General features: G+C 37.0%; 2 protein-coding genes across 3 annotated transcripts; both read left to right on the top strand.

Annotated features, from left to right (window-relative positions):
- Positions 1-1898: 1898 nt before the first annotated feature.
- loxa (lysyl oxidase a) lies at positions 1899-8924 on the top strand. 2 transcript variants are annotated; one of them, XM_032570785.1, is made up of 7 exons: positions 1903-2741; positions 4072-4180; positions 4696-4827; positions 7008-7164; positions 7969-8064; positions 8173-8288; positions 8378-8924. In XM_032570785.1, exons 1-7 carry the CDS (start codon positions 2120-2122, stop codon positions 8382-8384), a joined length of 1239 nt encoding a protein of 412 aa, XP_032426676.1. In that variant the 5' UTR covers positions 1903-2119; the 3' UTR covers positions 8385-8924. The 2 variants fall into 2 exon arrangements, with proteins under 2 accessions (XP_032426677.1, XP_032426676.1); XM_032570786.1 differs by lacking the exon at positions 8378-8924 and having other exon boundaries at positions 1899-2741; positions 8173-8292.
- A 701-nt stretch (positions 8925-9625) lies between these two features.
- Positions 9626-16236, top strand: snx24 (sorting nexin 24). Its single transcript, XM_032569870.1, has 7 exons — positions 9626-9833; positions 11022-11105; positions 12389-12493; positions 12616-12710; positions 12846-12875; positions 13013-13077; positions 14060-16236. Exons 1-7 carry the CDS (start codon positions 9765-9767, stop codon positions 14128-14130), a joined length of 519 nt encoding a protein of 172 aa, XP_032425761.1. The 5' UTR covers positions 9626-9764; the 3' UTR covers positions 14131-16236.
- The last annotated feature ends 1 nt before the right edge of the window (position 16237 follows it).

The following is a 16237-nucleotide window of genomic DNA, read 5'->3' as shown; positions in this document are numbered from 1 at the left end:
CTGGTGAGGTGTTCCGGGCACGTCCCACCGGGAGGAGGCCCCGGGGAAGACCCAGGACACGCTGGAGGGACTATGTCTCTCGGCTGGCCTGGGAACGCCTCGGGATTCCCCCGGAGGAGCTAGAAGAAGTGGCTGGGGAGAGGGAAGTCTGGGCCTCCCTTCTGAAGCTGCTACCCCCGCGACCCGACCTCGGATAAGCGGAAGAAGATGGATGGATGGATGGATGGGTTTTTTTGTCTTAAATACCTGAAATACTCCCTAACCGGTGATGTGACCTTTCCTGTTTTATCCAGTTTCCTTTAGATGTAGGAAACTAATTCCATTTTAGCATTACGTTCTCCTTTCAATTGTTGACCGGAAGTGAAAATAGGCATACACGTTTGTTTCCTGTTGCAAGATGGGATTTTCTTTCCTCCATATAGATTTTTTTTTTTTTTTTTTACAATTCTGCGGGTGTGACTCTTCCTCGTCGCTGAATGGGGTGTGGTTCTTTTTCTGCTAAATCAGTTTTCTTTTTTAGCGAGTCAGATCACCAGTTAAATACACAGGTGGCTAAATAGACCTCTAAGGCCAACCCCTTGATTGCATTTTAGAGGTTTATCAACAAAATACCATGACATTTTAGAAGTGTCATTTGTTGCGGTGCAACTGGTGTGAGCCAGTGTGTCATTGTGTTCAGGCTTTTTCCCGTAGAGGGATTTGAAAAGCTCATGAAAGAAAAGCTCCAGTCGTTCAGACTGAAAAATAAACTTAATTGCCCAGACTTATGATGGAGCTACAGTGATTAGCGGCACATCCTCCAGTTTGCGGGCTGAGGGGAGCCTTTCCCCATCACTGCTGCAAAGCATATCACTTAATGTAGGCTACTTTGTATTATCTGTAATTTGTGAATTTTTGATGTGAAAAACTTATATTGTTTTATATGTAATTTATGTTTCATAATACTAACACAATTTCTTCCATGTTTTCTAAGTCAAAATAGCTTTTACATTTATGTGAATTTATTATAAATACATATATAAATATATATTGAAATCTATCACACATAGTAGTTTATATTTGTGTTAACGTTCAGTCTATTCTTAAATTCTGAGTCAGTTATACTTGAGAGTATATCTGTCTTACCACTGTCTCGTTTTCTTTTTATTTATTTTTTCGTAGTTTTTTTTTTTTTAAAATTCCAGTCGTATGTGCGCTTCATATTTTTTTTAAAGATGTCCCGCTATTTGCTTGGTGCCTGTCGGCGCTTGTTTCACAGCGAATGAGCTGTCACGGGGCCCACTTTCACTTACAGGGGTATCGCGAGTAAGCCAGTCATGTCGGTGGGCTCAGTGTTTCTTATGGTCGTTGCATTTTGGCCACTTCAGGAAAGCCGTGGAGGAACCTCTCTGTTAGGGGTTCTTTCAGAGGAATCGACTCGTCAGGCTGTATGACGGGCTTTGCTGGTTTGTTTTCATTAGTTTCACTGTATTATCCACTGAGATCAACACCTCCGTCCTCGGGGCCCCCCTTTTGCTCGGGGCCCTAAGTAATTGAATTTTTGCAACTACCAATAGTGAGGGCTCTGTTTATTTGTAAGAAAATTGAAGCCATGCAGTCTTTCCCTTCCACGCAATCGTGCACTATTTTGTGTTGATCTATCACAGACAATTTCAATATACTACGAGTCTGTAGTTGTAAGAAAACAAAACGGGAAAAAGTTCGTTTGAATATATTTTTGCAAGGCACAGTAATATTAGACTTGATTTCACTCTTTTCTGTTTTACTGCTTGTTACCACGCTCATTTGGCATCCTGTAAAAAAATCAGATTGCGCAATTTTGGTTGGTAATGATCACACGTCACTGTCGTTACTAGAGCAGCAGCAGACTTGAATAACAAGATCCTAAACTCCTCCAAATGCTGAACTCCTCCTCCTCATAATCATCATCATCTTATGCATCTCCAGGCTGCAGAAAAGCGATATGAGGTCACAAGGAAACACTAAAATTTAGCTTTTCACTTTCTCTGCTCTTTGAACGTCCTTTCGACTGAGACATGAAGACTGCTGCTCAAATTTAGGATTTTTGTTCCTTATAATAGCATTCTGTCCATATTTGACATATTTCATTACATCTATAATGGGAGGGCGCGTGTTTGGCGCATTTGGCACTTTTTACGCATGCTTCTGTTTATTTGTTGTGCTCCTGCAAATTGCTAGCTCCCAGAGAAACCCGGGAGCGCAACCAAGAAATGACCGTAGAGGTGCTTTTCGGCAGACGCTGCAGTGGTCTCACAACGGGAAGGTTTTCAGTCTTTTAAGCCAAGGCTCGGAGTACGTGCCGCCGAAGCGCAGGGGAGCAGCGCAAGAACAAGAGCAGACGCGACCTGTCACCATCATCCGGGATGCGGACGTGAGACATCAGGAAGCCCGGAGTCAGCCACAGCAGCAGCAGCAGCAGCACCAGCCGCCCCGCAGCCTCCTTACGCTTGTGAGAGGGCAAGAACATCGGGAGCATCTTCACCGGGAACGACCCGCGGAGAGCACCGGGGAACCGCAGGGGAACCGCACTGTCAACGACACCCGAGATGTCAATGTCAGCCCGCCTCTACCCAGAGCCAGTGACATGATGGTCGGTGATGATCCGTACGATCCTTACAAGTCCATCGACTTTGACAATCCATATTACAACCATTATGATGTTTACGAGAGACCAAGACCGAGGTCAAGACCCGGATATGGTACAAGGTATCATCAGTATGGTAAGAATGAAGAAGGCGCTCTTCACGCATGAATAAATGTGTGGATGCTTGGCAGAAGAGGGTGTTTGTAATGGCCGTCAGCACAGCATCTGTTCATCAAAAGTGTCTCCACCTTTATTCACTGAAAAAAAACAACAATTTGACCAATGAAATGAGTCCAGCAATTGGATTTATTTTAGTAGATTTGTTAAAGTATAAACTATGTACTAATTAACAGGTAAAATACAGTCAATTCCATTAAATTTTTCCTCTCAATTATTTACAACTAATGGCTAAAGTACTTATCTGCTTTGTCTTCACATCAAACAAAGAAAAACATCCCAAGACCTGTTTTCGATCCGGACATAAAAATTTGTGAAATAATAAAAAAAAAAAAAATCTACATCTTTTCTAACATGGTGGGTAGAAACCTTTGTTTGACCACAGCTAGTATGTGGTGTTCATTGCTCATGACTTTTAGCTAGATTCTAATAGAAACTTTTTAAATCTGTTCATACAAGAAGGTGGAAGGGGAATTTTTTCCATGTCAACCACAGTTAAGTTGTGGTATTCATTGGCAACAATAGCTGCAGGGTTGAAAAGCTCAGCTAAGGTCTGACTTTAAAGTTAGCACTGTCACTAAATTACTTAAAAACTTTGTGTAAATTTAAAAAATTGATAACATGAAATGTAAATATTGTTTCACAGACAACTACAGCTATGTTGTGTTGTTCCAAGGTATTAGCAAACTTCACTTGCTAATAGTGAAGCTTGCTAATAATATCCGGCTTTATTTCAAGCTAAAGCTGCATATCAAGCTAAAGCTGGATGCAAACTTTTTAAGTCTATTAAAACAAAGTGGCTTCTTAAAAATCTCCTAGAAAACAGAAGTTAGAAAGTGTCTCAAAGTTTAGAAGCTCATCTTACAAGTTTGACTATAGCGTTGTCGCTAAGCTAGTTACAACACAGAAACTTTTTCAGCCACAAATTTTATGCTAATTCTTAGCTGTCACTAAGGTTAAATATAATTATTCATAATACAGCCAATATAAACATATCAGGTATTCCCTGCTAACAACAAATATATCAAATGACTGAACCAAAAGATTCAGTGTCATTATAATCTAAATGTTTAGATAGCATTTGTTACCGATATAATGTTTGCTTTTAAGATTTACATCATTTTGATAGTAGGTAAGATCCTCATTTAAAAAGTAAGAAATTTTAAGGACAAAGGTGTAGCACCCTCAATTTCTTTTTTCATTTTTCAAGCTGGCATTAACCCACCATCAACTGGATCTACGTATGTTATTGATCAATAATTTTAATCTATTTTCATATTGTGTTGTAGGTCTTCCTGATCTTGTGCCAGATCCATACTACATTCAAGCCTCTGCTTATGTCCAAAGAGCACCGATGTACAACCTGAGATGTGCAGCTGAGGAAAACTGTTTGTCAAGGTACTGGGACTCATGTATGAGGAGAAAAAAAAAAGTAAGGGTGGGAGTTTGTAGCCTTGTCTGAGTGTGAATCAGGGAGCTCTGAGCCATAACAACCACCTAAGTGTTTGTAAGGAAGGACTGCCCAGCTGAAGCGATGAGATGAGTTAAAATTAAGTGATTCCTGCAGCTGATGGTGGAGAAAGGGGGTGGAGTTGGTGGATTTCTGTAAAAGTTTAATCATAGCCTGTCCTCAGGGAGAAAGCCTGAATGGTAAACACATTATCGAGGACTAACCCAAACAACCGAGCGCCTCTGAAGGATTTTTTCCACCCTGCATTTATACACACACACACACACATCCACCCCTTCACACACACCTTGGCAGACTTGGTTTCAGTTTGGACCCTGAGAGTCTGCTCCACTCTGAGGAAGAGATGAAGCAGGGAAAACATCAGTGGTGATGTCACCGTCTACATAAGAAGGTATTTTCTGTCCCTTCAATCACATCTGTTTTCTTTGCTCTATGCCTGCAGCTCAGCCTATCGAGCGAGAGACTACGACACCAGAGTGCTGCTGAGGTTTCCTCAGAAAGTCAAGAACCAAGGCACAGCTGACTTCCTGCCCAGCAGGCCACGCTACTCCTGGGAGTGGCACAGCTGCCACCAGTGAGTAGAAAGTTTACGTCCACGCTGTCCACCTCATCATCACACAGACATTTGATAATTTTTTTTAAAAAATTCTCCTCCAGTTTGGGTGGATTTTGGTTTTGCTGCTTTTTTTCTGTCTTTGTGAGTCAGCTTGTAAACTGTCCCCACCCCCTATTGTGCTCTCTCACTTCATAAACCTGCTTATTTTAACCAAGTGGAAAACTGACAGAATTTTAAAAAGTTTGTGAAGGTCATTAAAAATTCAATGTGGTCAAACAAACACAATCCTGTTATGTATTAAATACTAAACACAGTTTTTTTTTAGATTCCTTGGATGTTTTTAATTTATACAGCTTTTTTTTTACACATAATGACCAATGAAACTGCCTTTACTCCATGACTCAAAATCACTTATCAGAACACAAACACGTTGATATATAGATAAGTAGGCAACATGGGATTTAACAAAAGTCATCATGTTGCAGAGGGTGAATCAAACTATGATTACTCTTTGCACTGAGTCACAGTATTCTTTTAAACAAATCTTCTTAATCGGAGTTATTAAAAAAATTCTGACTGTTCTTTACTATTTAAACCCAGTGGAGCCTGAATTCACTTACAATCATATAAAAACAAATTATTTACATACTTCTACCAAAGTGATTCTAAGTTAAGTAAATATTGGTAACATTAACATCACACAAAAGGTGTTTAGTATGAAAATCAGCTAAACTGGGGTGTATTGTCCATAACTCTGAACACTAGAATGTTGCAAAGTTCCTCCATTATGATCCTTGTTTGTGTTAAATGTGCATCAATAGGAACTGATGGTATGAATACACCATGTTGACTGCATGGTAGTTTGATTCAATTTTATGACAAAAGTATATCAGAGGTTATTGAAACACAGAAAGAATACTTTCACAGTACATGCTGATGACTACATTTTCTTTTTGTTATTATGGTAAACCACAGCAACTTTGACATTTTTTGGCTGCGTTCACACTGCAGCCTGAAGTGACCCAATTCCGATTTTTTTTTTTGCCATAATGCGACTTGTATCCGATCTTTTCATGGCAGTCTGAACAGCACAGCCGGATTCTTTTGGAATCTGACTCATATCCGATACATAGCCGATCCAAATGCGATCTAACGTTCAGGTCGCATTCATCCAAACTGAACGTCAGGTTCGGATGAGTCCGAATAGTGACAAATGTCACTATTCTGTGTCCTGATACGCACAAGCGGCAAGAAAAACAACAAATATGACGGACTATAGGACTATAATGAGGATTAAGTTGTTAATATGCTGCTCCGGCCGGCAACAACTTCAAATGTGCAAGCTATGCCCTACCGTTAGCATCCATGTTTACTTCCGCAAACACTGAGCACTTCTTCTTTTGATGGCGGTTGGCAGAACACTGAGAACGCTGACGCTATTGCGCCCTCTACTGCACATACGGGATACTTTAAGGTCGTTTCACACTGCAGAACACATACTATTTGGCAGTGTGAACGACCACGGCAAAAAAAAAAAAAAAATCCGATTTGACTAAAAATCGGAATTGGGTCACTTCAAACTGCAGTGTGAACGCAGCCTTATAGTCTATTTATTAACAAACTAAGCTGCTAAAGTAGGATTTTCTGTTTTGTTTGGACAGAAAGAGAATCTAGCTCTCCTTATTTTTTTACGAGATGAGGTTAATAAACTTAAACAGAACCAGAATGTTTGATTCATGATCAACAGAAAAGATTTATGTGGATAGATAAAATAAAATGTGGAGATTAATGGCTCCACAGGGGAACCTGCTGAGCTTTCAGATCTTTCACTGGGATTACTGTAAAAGTCCTACTTCAATTTCTCCTGAAATTACCTCACTCCATAGTTATGCTGTGAGGTGAGAGGTCGACTGGGCTGCTTCCCGATATGGAGCCCTTTTGGGCACGATTCAACAAACTGTTGATGTGGTCTGTATAGATTTTTTGTCAGTGTTTTGAAAGTCAAGTGCAGTTAGAGGCCAGACTGTTTTCCTAAGAGACAGCAGAGTTAAACCAGATGTTGTTCTGCACAAGGTCACATAACTGTGTATATTGAAAATTGAATTATCACCTGTGACGTTGGGGAATTTATACACGGTGTCCAGTGGTTGCAGAAAGAGTTTATTCTCTGACCTGTCTGTTTTGCTGATGATCGACAGGCACTACCACAGCATGGATGAGTTCAGCCACTATGAACTGCTGGACTCCTCTACTCAGCGGTCGGTCGCAGAGGGCCACAAGGCTAGCTTCTGCTTGGAAGACACCTCCTGTGACTATGGATACTACCGGAGATATGCCTGCACGTCACACACACAGGTCTCAAAATAAGCGGCAGTTTTTTTTTGTATGAATGCATATTTAAACATAAAACAAAACTGTGACACTTATGAGTGTTTCCAGAAACCATGCTTTGCTCATTTAAAAGTCTATACATCAATTTTAGTGGGTTAAATATGTTACAATAACAAGTTTGTCCTGTCACTTTTGTCTGTTAATGAGATACCATTTCATTAGAAGTCATTCTGCTCTATCAAATTTTGACGTTGATGAAGTGACAACCTTTAACTTACAAGAATCTTGTATTTTATGTAACTTCTCTAAGTCTTGGGTTCTCTGAGATTCGTTCCAGTGAAACAGATAAAAAGGAAGCTAGCTCAGTAAATACAGTCTCTTTCTTTATGAGAATATATTTTAAAGGGTGAAAAAGACTTGGATTAAAACCGAGATTTACAGCTGAACACTAGACCGGTGCACCAGCGTCATGGTTCAGATGATGAGTTTAATTAAAAACTTTAAAAATTTAAAAATTACGTATAATCTCAACTTTAATAACATCCCTATACAATAAGAAAGGTGCTAAGAAGGAAGTTTTGGCCTCTCTGCTTACATGAATATAAACAACTTTTGTACTGTGTTCCCTATTTCCTGATTCATTATTCGATTTAAACTCAAATAATTTAGAAACTTAGATTGTTTTGTAATCATTGTTCTTTTAGGCACAATAAAGCATACTTTAGAATAGCTAAAAATGACCTTTAGCATTAATCATGTGAAAGATCTGCACATGATTTTACACATTTATCATATTATTGTTAAATGTGGATACTGTTTGATGTGCAGGGTCTGAGCCCAGGATGTTATGACACCTACAACGCAGACATCGATTGTCAGTGGATCGACATCACAGATGTGCAACCTGGACAATATACCCTCAAGGTCTGTGCCTGACAGGCTGTCTTTGCCTTTGAAGCACATTCCTTTGTAGAATCGCCAGTTAATGATGTCGTTGATGCGTCTTTGTTTCGTACGGTTTGTTGTGCACAGATCAGTGTAAATCCTTCCTATCAAGTTGAAGAATCGGACTACTCCAACAACATTGTGCGGTGTGACGTACGTTACACCGGCAACTATGCCTATGTATCCGGGTGCCACATGTCGCCGTAAGTATCGTGAGTGAAGTGACTTTTTTTTATTTTAAGATTGTGTTGTCTATTAATTCACATGGTCCTTTTGCTTCTGGATTTTTCAGATATTAAGACACAGCAGTGATCCACTGATATTCAAGAAGTTTCCCCTGTGAATGACTTTGACGAGTACAAAGATCAACAGGGGATGTGTGAAAGATGATAATATGTGACATACTTTCATTTTAGAATAAAAAATTTAGAAAAAAAATAAACATAACCATCAGCTATTATGGCACAAGATTACATTGAATCCTCTTTGCTTTATGAGGAAAAAACACCTCTGTTATACTTTTTTTCCCTCTCTTGTATCCCATATGCCTTTATTGTAAGACACTTAAATAAATCTGTTATATTTAACAGCTTAAAGAAGAGATTAAAACAACACAATGTCCTTCAGTGCTTAGTCATTGTATCTTCTTCTCTTTTTTTGTCTTTTCTCTTCAGGGGTTGCCACATTGAATCTGCCTCCATTTAGTCCCTTACTCAATATATCAAAAAGTAAAAGCTATCTAAAATGAAAATGCATTTATTATATTTATATGCAGAAGAAAAATGTCTTTATTCTAAAGCTTTTGATGGAGCTTTTGAAAATAAATTTGGCAGATATTGTCTCGAATGTTTTTTTTTCAACCTTTTTTGCTCTGCTTTAATAAACTGCACGCAATCAAAAAGAAGAAAAAACAGATTAGTTTCTTCATGTGTTGGCAAATGTCCTGTGACTGCTGAGTGCAATAACAGTCAATGATTACTGAAAATGAAGCAATAGTTTTACAGGCTTTTCCTAATCAATTTATTTACATAAACATTATTAATACTTTTATTATTTTTTTTATTATCTGTTATACATTTTATCACTAAATGACATTTTTCTATTACTATTGTTATGATTATTATTAGTTTTTGATGCCATGCATCAAAAACTAATAATAGTGTTCTTAAAATAGAACACTATTTTTACTATAGTGTTCTATTTTAAGATGTAAAGAATCGCTTAGATTTAAAGGGAACTATTACATACAAAAACATGTTACTTAGGTTCCTATTAGCAACATAAATAAAGGGTTTATCTATGGTATGTTATCTTTAAAAATAAAAGAAAGAAAGATTTAGAAACGTAAAATTGCTAAAAAAAAAAAAAAAAAAAAAAAAACAACAAACAAAATATTGCTAAAGCGTCTGTAAGTAATTTAATAATTTCACTATATAAAAGAAAAGTAAATAAAATACAATTTCTAGTAGTATTTTCCCCATCCAGGCTACAATCCATGTCATCCAGTCCATAAGGGGGCAGCACTGAGACATGCCTGAGTTTATTTGAATTCAGTGATTTTTATCACACTGACTTGCAGTAAACCACCAGCAGTCAGTGTTTGGGTTAAATGCTTTCTGTGTGTCCGCGCTACAAGATCACATAGAACCCGAACAGAACCGTTTGGTCCGGCGGGAAAAATGCACCCGATCCGACTGTCGATCCCGTCGTTCCGTTCGGAGAACAGCTCAGTGGAGAAAGGATTCACGGTAAGATCAACGGAAACCTGCGTTCGTGTGTCTCCGTCTAAATATCACCTTTAAACCTGATCGAGTTGCTTCGCAGACTGCAGACTGTGTCGCTCACACACGATTGTTTTAATTTGTCTTTTTTTTTAGCAGAACATCACCTCCTCACAGCTGAATCTATCACATGTTCTCTCTGTAAACATGTCAGTTTTCTCCTTTTAACTTTTGGCAGCGTTTACATTAAAGAGCCACTGCACTTTTAGACAGCTTGGCGATATCTAAGATTTTTCTGTCTTTCTTTATTTCTTGTGAACAAGTTTAAACCGTTTCACCTGACATCATCACCAAAATTCAAAAATAACTCGGAGAAATTCATTTTTTCAAACAGGTAGTCTAATTTTGGGACACTTCAAAGGGATGTTATTGACAATCTGGAGTTGTATAAATAGATAAATTAAGTAAATACTATAATAGGAACCTCTGTAAAATATATTTTGCTTTTAATACATATTTTTATATAGGTCCCTTTAAATATAAATGATTCTTTGCATCATATATTATGACAATTATAATGTATCCTGTCTCTTTACATATCCATGCAATGTATACTCTTATTAATAGTCATAAAAAATACTATGCATTTAAAACTCTGGTCTGAACTTTGACTAGGCCATTCTGATACATAAAAATACATTGATATAAACCAGGGTTGTGCAACCTGTGACTCTGGAAAGCTCTTATAAAACAAAATAACTCTTTTAAAATGAAAAACCTATTTGGACAGCAATAAGAAAAGGTGATTTAAGCAGTGCTAGCATCATATTTTTATTCAATATCTGCATTGAATACATACAAGAGAAGGACACCAATGGTACAAAGCTTTTACAAGCAGTTTAGTTCTTTTTAGTTTCAAACTGTAAGTTTTTTATATTTAAGTTTCTGTCCAGAGTTTTATCACCAGCTCCATTGTCACTCCAGAACGCGCTGTCATTGTGGTAGAAACAGAGACGTCTGCGTCGAGTTTTTTAGGGAACAATCAAGCAGAGAGGGAAGTAGACGACGCGTTTGTTCAGGGATGCCAACAGTCATTTTGACAGATCAACCAAAAAAAATGGAGACAGATGTTTCCTTTCTGTTAGCTGCTAAATGATGACCAAATCAAATGTACCCTCCACAAGAGGAAATCACTTCTTTTTGTCTTTCCGTCAGGTCTTCAAAATTGACGTGCTGGTGAACGGCAGACTGCACAGTGTTGAGAAACGCTACAGTGAATTCCACGCTTTGCACAAAATGGTGAGACCCAGGTTTCTCTACATGACTGTGTGTGTTTTTTATTTTGTGGGGAGGTTTTTGTGCTCAGATATGTAACCATAATATCAGAAAAATAAACGTATATATATATAAATATGTGTTTGCTTCCACATTCAAAGGTGATGCTGTCCATTTCAACAACTAAAATTAAATCTCAAACCTCCTTCTTGGCAGTATTATGGTCTGTCTCCATTAAATGTGCACATTTTTATCGCCTGACCTTTAAGCTCTTGCTTATTTTAACAGCCTCATTGTTGCTTTAACAGCCTCATTCTTGTTTTAGCTGCCTTAATTGTCTTATTAAATAGTCTTTTATCTCTTATATTTTTTATTGCATCATTATTATGCATTTTATGTCTTTTAGTTGCATATTAGTTTTAAAGCAACTTGTGCAGCATGAAATGTTGGTAATGTGCAATTTCTTTTGCAACCGTCTGTAACAAACGGCTTCACAATGCAGTCAAAACTCTCACCCCTTCCTCTGTACTGTTATATTTATTTATGTTAATCAGTTCTTGAGTGCCAAAATCTTGCATATTTAAGATGTGCAACTCCACTGATTTGAGTGAATGAATAAATTTGCAGAATCTGACGACGTGCAGAAGCATCGTGATAAATTAGGATATTATTGAACAGTTTGTGATTTACTAAGTGAAACATGTTAGATGAATTCACTACACAAATGTGTTCTTTATTTAATTATAATAATCAATCAACTTGTGGGCTGTTCTGGGCAATTAAATTAAACAAATTAACAGAATGATGTGTTTTGTGTATGTATACATATAAAAAAAAAATACTTGAAAGGAGAGAAACCGCAGCAGCAAGCCAGGTGATGTGACAGAAATTTATTACTTGAATATTTTTCACGTTTTCTGAAGAAAATAGTGGAGCACACATTGTTAAACTTGTCTGCCATGACATCCAAGAACTGAAAACTCAATAAATTCCTTTTTAAAACGTGTTTTATACTTTTGAAGCTCCAAACAACCCAGGAGTTGCCTTGACTCCCAATCACGACATGCGGTCTACTTTCCCCCAGAATGTTACATTTTGTTTAACTTTTTGTATGTAATACATTGATAAACAGTCATTTTAACACACCTAAGGTGTTACAGAGATTTTCTTTAAGTAATTTTATAATAAAGCACGACCTAGATAGAAGATTTAAAGCTGAATTCAAAAATCTAGCACAATTCTAAGATTATTACAACTATAAAATGCAAAAAGAAATAATAATAATTTAACAATTTGAATCGTTTCAGCTGAAAAAAAGCATAAAACCTCCTGAAATCCCTTCGAAGCATGTCAGAAACTGGGTCCCTAAAGTTCTGGAGCAGAGGAGGCACGGCCTGGAGCTCTACCTGCAGGTAGAGTGGTTGTTTTTTCTGTCTGCTGTCCTAACTCATTGAGCAACTTTTGTTTCTGCATCCTGGCGTGGTGCGCTCACAAAAATGTCCTTTTTTTTTTTTGTTGTTTTTTTTTTTGTCAGACTGTAATTATGGAAAATGAGGTCCTCCCAAAGATATTCCTGGATTTCCTCAACGTCCGCCATTTTCCTTCAGTGCCAAAAACAGAAAGCTGTGGGTGAGTTGGAACTGCAGGTTGGCTTCAGTATAGAAAAATAAAGCAATTTGTGGCAGTTTTTGTTGTGGGACAGTTTTGTTCCCAGACTCTTGAACGACTATGCAGTCTGACTTCTCTTTCCTTCATGCTTTTCAGCTCCTTTGACACAGAATCAATGGAATCAAGGTGAGTCATTTTGAGTTTCCTCCTTTCGCATAAATCAGTAGGTCATGTGCTCGTGTTGCTTTTCACCCAGATAGTGCGTCAGGCAGCGTGTTGAACTTTACCCGCTCAAGTCTCTTTTTTCTTTTACTCTTTTTCAGTAAACTGTCTCATCAGCCAGTGGTGGTTTATCTCAGAGATCCATACCTGCTTCCTTCTGCACTCGGTACGCTCACATGACATGATGACCCACATTTATTCACAGTATTGAGAAAAGTATTTTTCCTTACACAGATCTCTTCTACTTTTGTTTTGTTTTTTCCTCAGTGAAATGTTTCAAATCTTAAAAAAGTAAGGATTTGATTCACGAAAGGAAACATGTTCTCTAAAATTAGTCTAAAAATCACATCAACCAGATGCTTAAAAGCAACATTTATAGAATTATAGGCCACAGTTAAAGTCGGTGTTTATGATTCACGAAAAAAGAAAGACGGAGGACAAAAATGGCTTCTATGGGGGAGTTCCAAGGAAAACCCCCCACTGCTGACAGAAAACAAGAGGTTTTGTCTCACATACGCCAACAACCATCTTGATGATCTTTGAGTAAATACGCCATGGATTTAAGAGGCAAAACAGGAATATTGTAGGCGTGTCTGTCTCATTTTGTATAACATTATTTCAGAAAAAGAGCGTCAAACTGAAAGTTGAACATGGTGTTCGATGGAATCGTCTGAACCGTGTATTTACTTGTATATTTTTTTATTTATATATAGAGAGACCACTTAAAATTATGAGTTTCTCTGATTTTACTTTTTATAGGTATATGTTTGAGTAAAATGAACATTGTTCTTTTATTCTATGAACTTCTGACATGTCTCCGAAATTCCAAGCAAAAATTTTTTATTTATTTGCGGAAAATGACAAATGGTCAAAAATAATGAAAAAGCTTCAAGCAATGCAAAGAAAACAAGTTTATATTCATTTAGAAACAACAACACTAATTTTTTAACTCATGAAGAGATCAGAAATCAATATTTGGTGGAATAATCATGACGTTTTTAATGGGGTTCAGTGCAGTGGAATTAAAAAGCACAATTGTAAGGGGGTAAACACCCCATAATAAAAAGGCACTCAATTAAATGTATAGACAAAAGCTGTGAAATTATATGTGCTTTTTTTTCTGACCTCGCAATTTTGTTCCTTATTAGATACGTTTTCCAACGTTGTGATTGAAGGCGTGGTGGACGGCGTTTTCTACCCAGATTTTCAGCCGAGGTAGAGCCGCCGAGAGGAAAATGACGCGCAGGCCAACAATTACCCCGATGCGTCTCACCAGCTTCGTTGTGCACCAGGAAGAACGTATAAGAACATAATTTGAGCCTCTTTTTTACTCACAGACATGCATCAAAAACTCATAACTCTTCTACTTTTTTTTTTTTAACTAAAATGGATTGCTGGTCTCTGGATAATTCACTACATTTTATGCATTAACACTAACTTATGTTTTGCTACATATTCCATCTGATTTTCACTTTAAAACTCAATTTTAAAATGTAAATTATACGAGAAATAGTCTGACAAGCCCATTTAAATAGCTTGGAAAAAGGTGAACATTCTCAGTAGTTCCAGAGGTAAATATTGGAATAATAATAAAGATAGGCTGGAAATGTTAGTGAATGTGTCGTATCTTGAAGATAATGGCGTCGAGGGTTGAACAAAACCTTTGATGCATTTCTTTTTGTCATGAAGGAGCCAGTCGACAGCGAACAACAGGAATAATGTAGCTGTGGCTTCATTCTGGTTACACTGACGCATTTAAACACTTTTTGAAATGATGTGGATCCTTATTTGTAGTTTTTTGATACATTTTTTCTCAGATGCCGAACAATCTGCTCCGTTCCAAGCAGTCGTGAGCTTGAGACTTTTAAAGAAGCACGCAGTTTGAAACCAAAACTGCAAGAGCTTTCGTTGTGTGACGTAGTTTGAGTAAATTAAAAACGGCCTTTAATTAGAAATGACCATTATACCAGCTGTGTGAAATAAATAGTTTATGACTCATTACGTTACATGGAGCCAGTTACATAAAAATCCCTTATTAAATATTGACACTCCTGGTAAAATATGTGTAAAAAGCCTTAAATTAAATTGTTTTTGTGGGGAGTTGTTAATCCTGGTGTGCTACTATTCACTACAGTTTTATAAACCCTTTAGCTTTTTCTCCAACTTTAGAAATATTGAGTTTAGTTGAAAACACACATTTGTCTTGTGCCATAATTACCATTTAAAATTTCCTTCAAACTCTGATTAACTTAAAAATTGTTAATAAAAAATGCTTCAATTACATTATCTTTACACTTAAATGTACTTACAAAACATGAGTATATTTTTAAAAAAGATCTTCACGTTTCCCAGGTGTATAACTTCTTAAATGTTTTTAGCCTCTGCTGTTTGCATGCAGGATTTATTGAACCTTGATGGTACCAAACCTGCTCGGCCTCAATTTCGATTAGACCCGTTAAGCAGAGGTTTCCACTTTTTAATCAGATCCATCAAATTAAACTAAAGAATCGTGTGTTTGTGGTGCAACTACCTTGTTTTCTGTTACAAATTTTTATGTGAACTATAGTAAGACTTATTTATTGTGAAAGGAAAACAGCCTATAGAGATGGTCACTTGAATATTTGGTTAGTTTTTGTTTTTTTTGTAAGTGATCTATGCAAAAGTATTTCAGCTCAAAAACTAGTTTTGAGCCGTTTCTGTGAAGATGCTTCTGTACGAACTCTGTCCTGGCAGCTGTGGGTTAAAGCACGATTTCCACAAAGAGATTCTTGTTTCTAAACAAACCTGATTCATTTTCTCTTTTTTTATTCCTCAAAGCCAGCATCTAACACTAACTCCTTTCATGATACATTAAAAAAGGGGAATATATCATTAATAGGCCAGTTGTGAAGGTATTAATTAAGTAGAGATATAAAGGGTGCTTTGTTTTAACATGTGCAATATAAAACCAGACAACTACTCACTGTTTTGCTGATTTCGACTAAATCTGTGACTTTGTTTGGATAGTCGTCAATGATCAGTTGTTTAATTTAATTTTATTTTTTTTCTTGGCTGGATTTTTATTTCTTAACACTGAAGCAAAAGTCTCTTTTAATTAGAAAACGGAAGTTAAATAAAATCATCCTCTAAAGATTCATGGTGAATATTTTTATGTATTTATTGTGTAACTGAGTGTAAGTATCATATCTGTGCCATAATGTCAAACTACAGTAAATGCTGAATCTACACTAACGAATGCTTTGTAATATACAAACACTAATAAAATTATGATTTACAAAGTTTTGTCAGACCTGGTTTTATTAAATAAACACATTTATCAATACAGT

Source organism: Xiphophorus hellerii, chromosome 8, assembly GCF_003331165.1.
Source record: "Xiphophorus hellerii strain 12219 chromosome 8, Xiphophorus_hellerii-4.1, whole genome shotgun sequence".
In the NCBI taxonomy this organism is placed as follows: Eukaryota; Metazoa; Chordata; class Actinopteri; order Cyprinodontiformes; family Poeciliidae; genus Xiphophorus; species Xiphophorus hellerii.
This window is presented reverse-complemented; position numbering and strand designations above follow the sequence as displayed.

What these genes read in the sequence shown, in the direction of transcription:
- loxa (XM_032570785.1), top strand. Translation starts at nt 2,120, where the DNA reads ATGGGAGGGCGCGTGTTTGGCGCATTTGGCACTTTTTACGCATGCTTC. An exon ending in GAGTGGCACAGCTGCCACCA is followed by an intron (nt 4,828 to 7,007) that starts GTGAGTAGAAAG and finishes GATGATCGACAG; the next exon opens with GCACTACCACAGCATGGATG. An exon ending in CTGGACAATATACCCTCAAG is followed by an intron (nt 8,065 to 8,172) that starts GTCTGTGCCTGA and finishes TGTTGTGCACAG; the next exon opens with ATCAGTGTAAATCCTTCCTA.
- snx24 (XM_032569870.1), top strand. Translation starts at nt 9,765, where the DNA reads ATGCACCCGATCCGACTGTCGATCCCGTCGTTCCGTTCGGAGAACAGC. An exon ending in GCCTGGAGCTCTACCTGCAG is followed by an intron (nt 12,494 to 12,615) that starts GTAGAGTGGTTG and finishes TTTTTTTGTCAG; the next exon opens with ACTGTAATTATGGAAAATGA. An exon ending in CCAAAAACAGAAAGCTGTGG is followed by an intron (nt 12,711 to 12,845) that starts GTGAGTTGGAAC and finishes CATGCTTTTCAG; the next exon opens with CTCCTTTGACACAGAATCAA.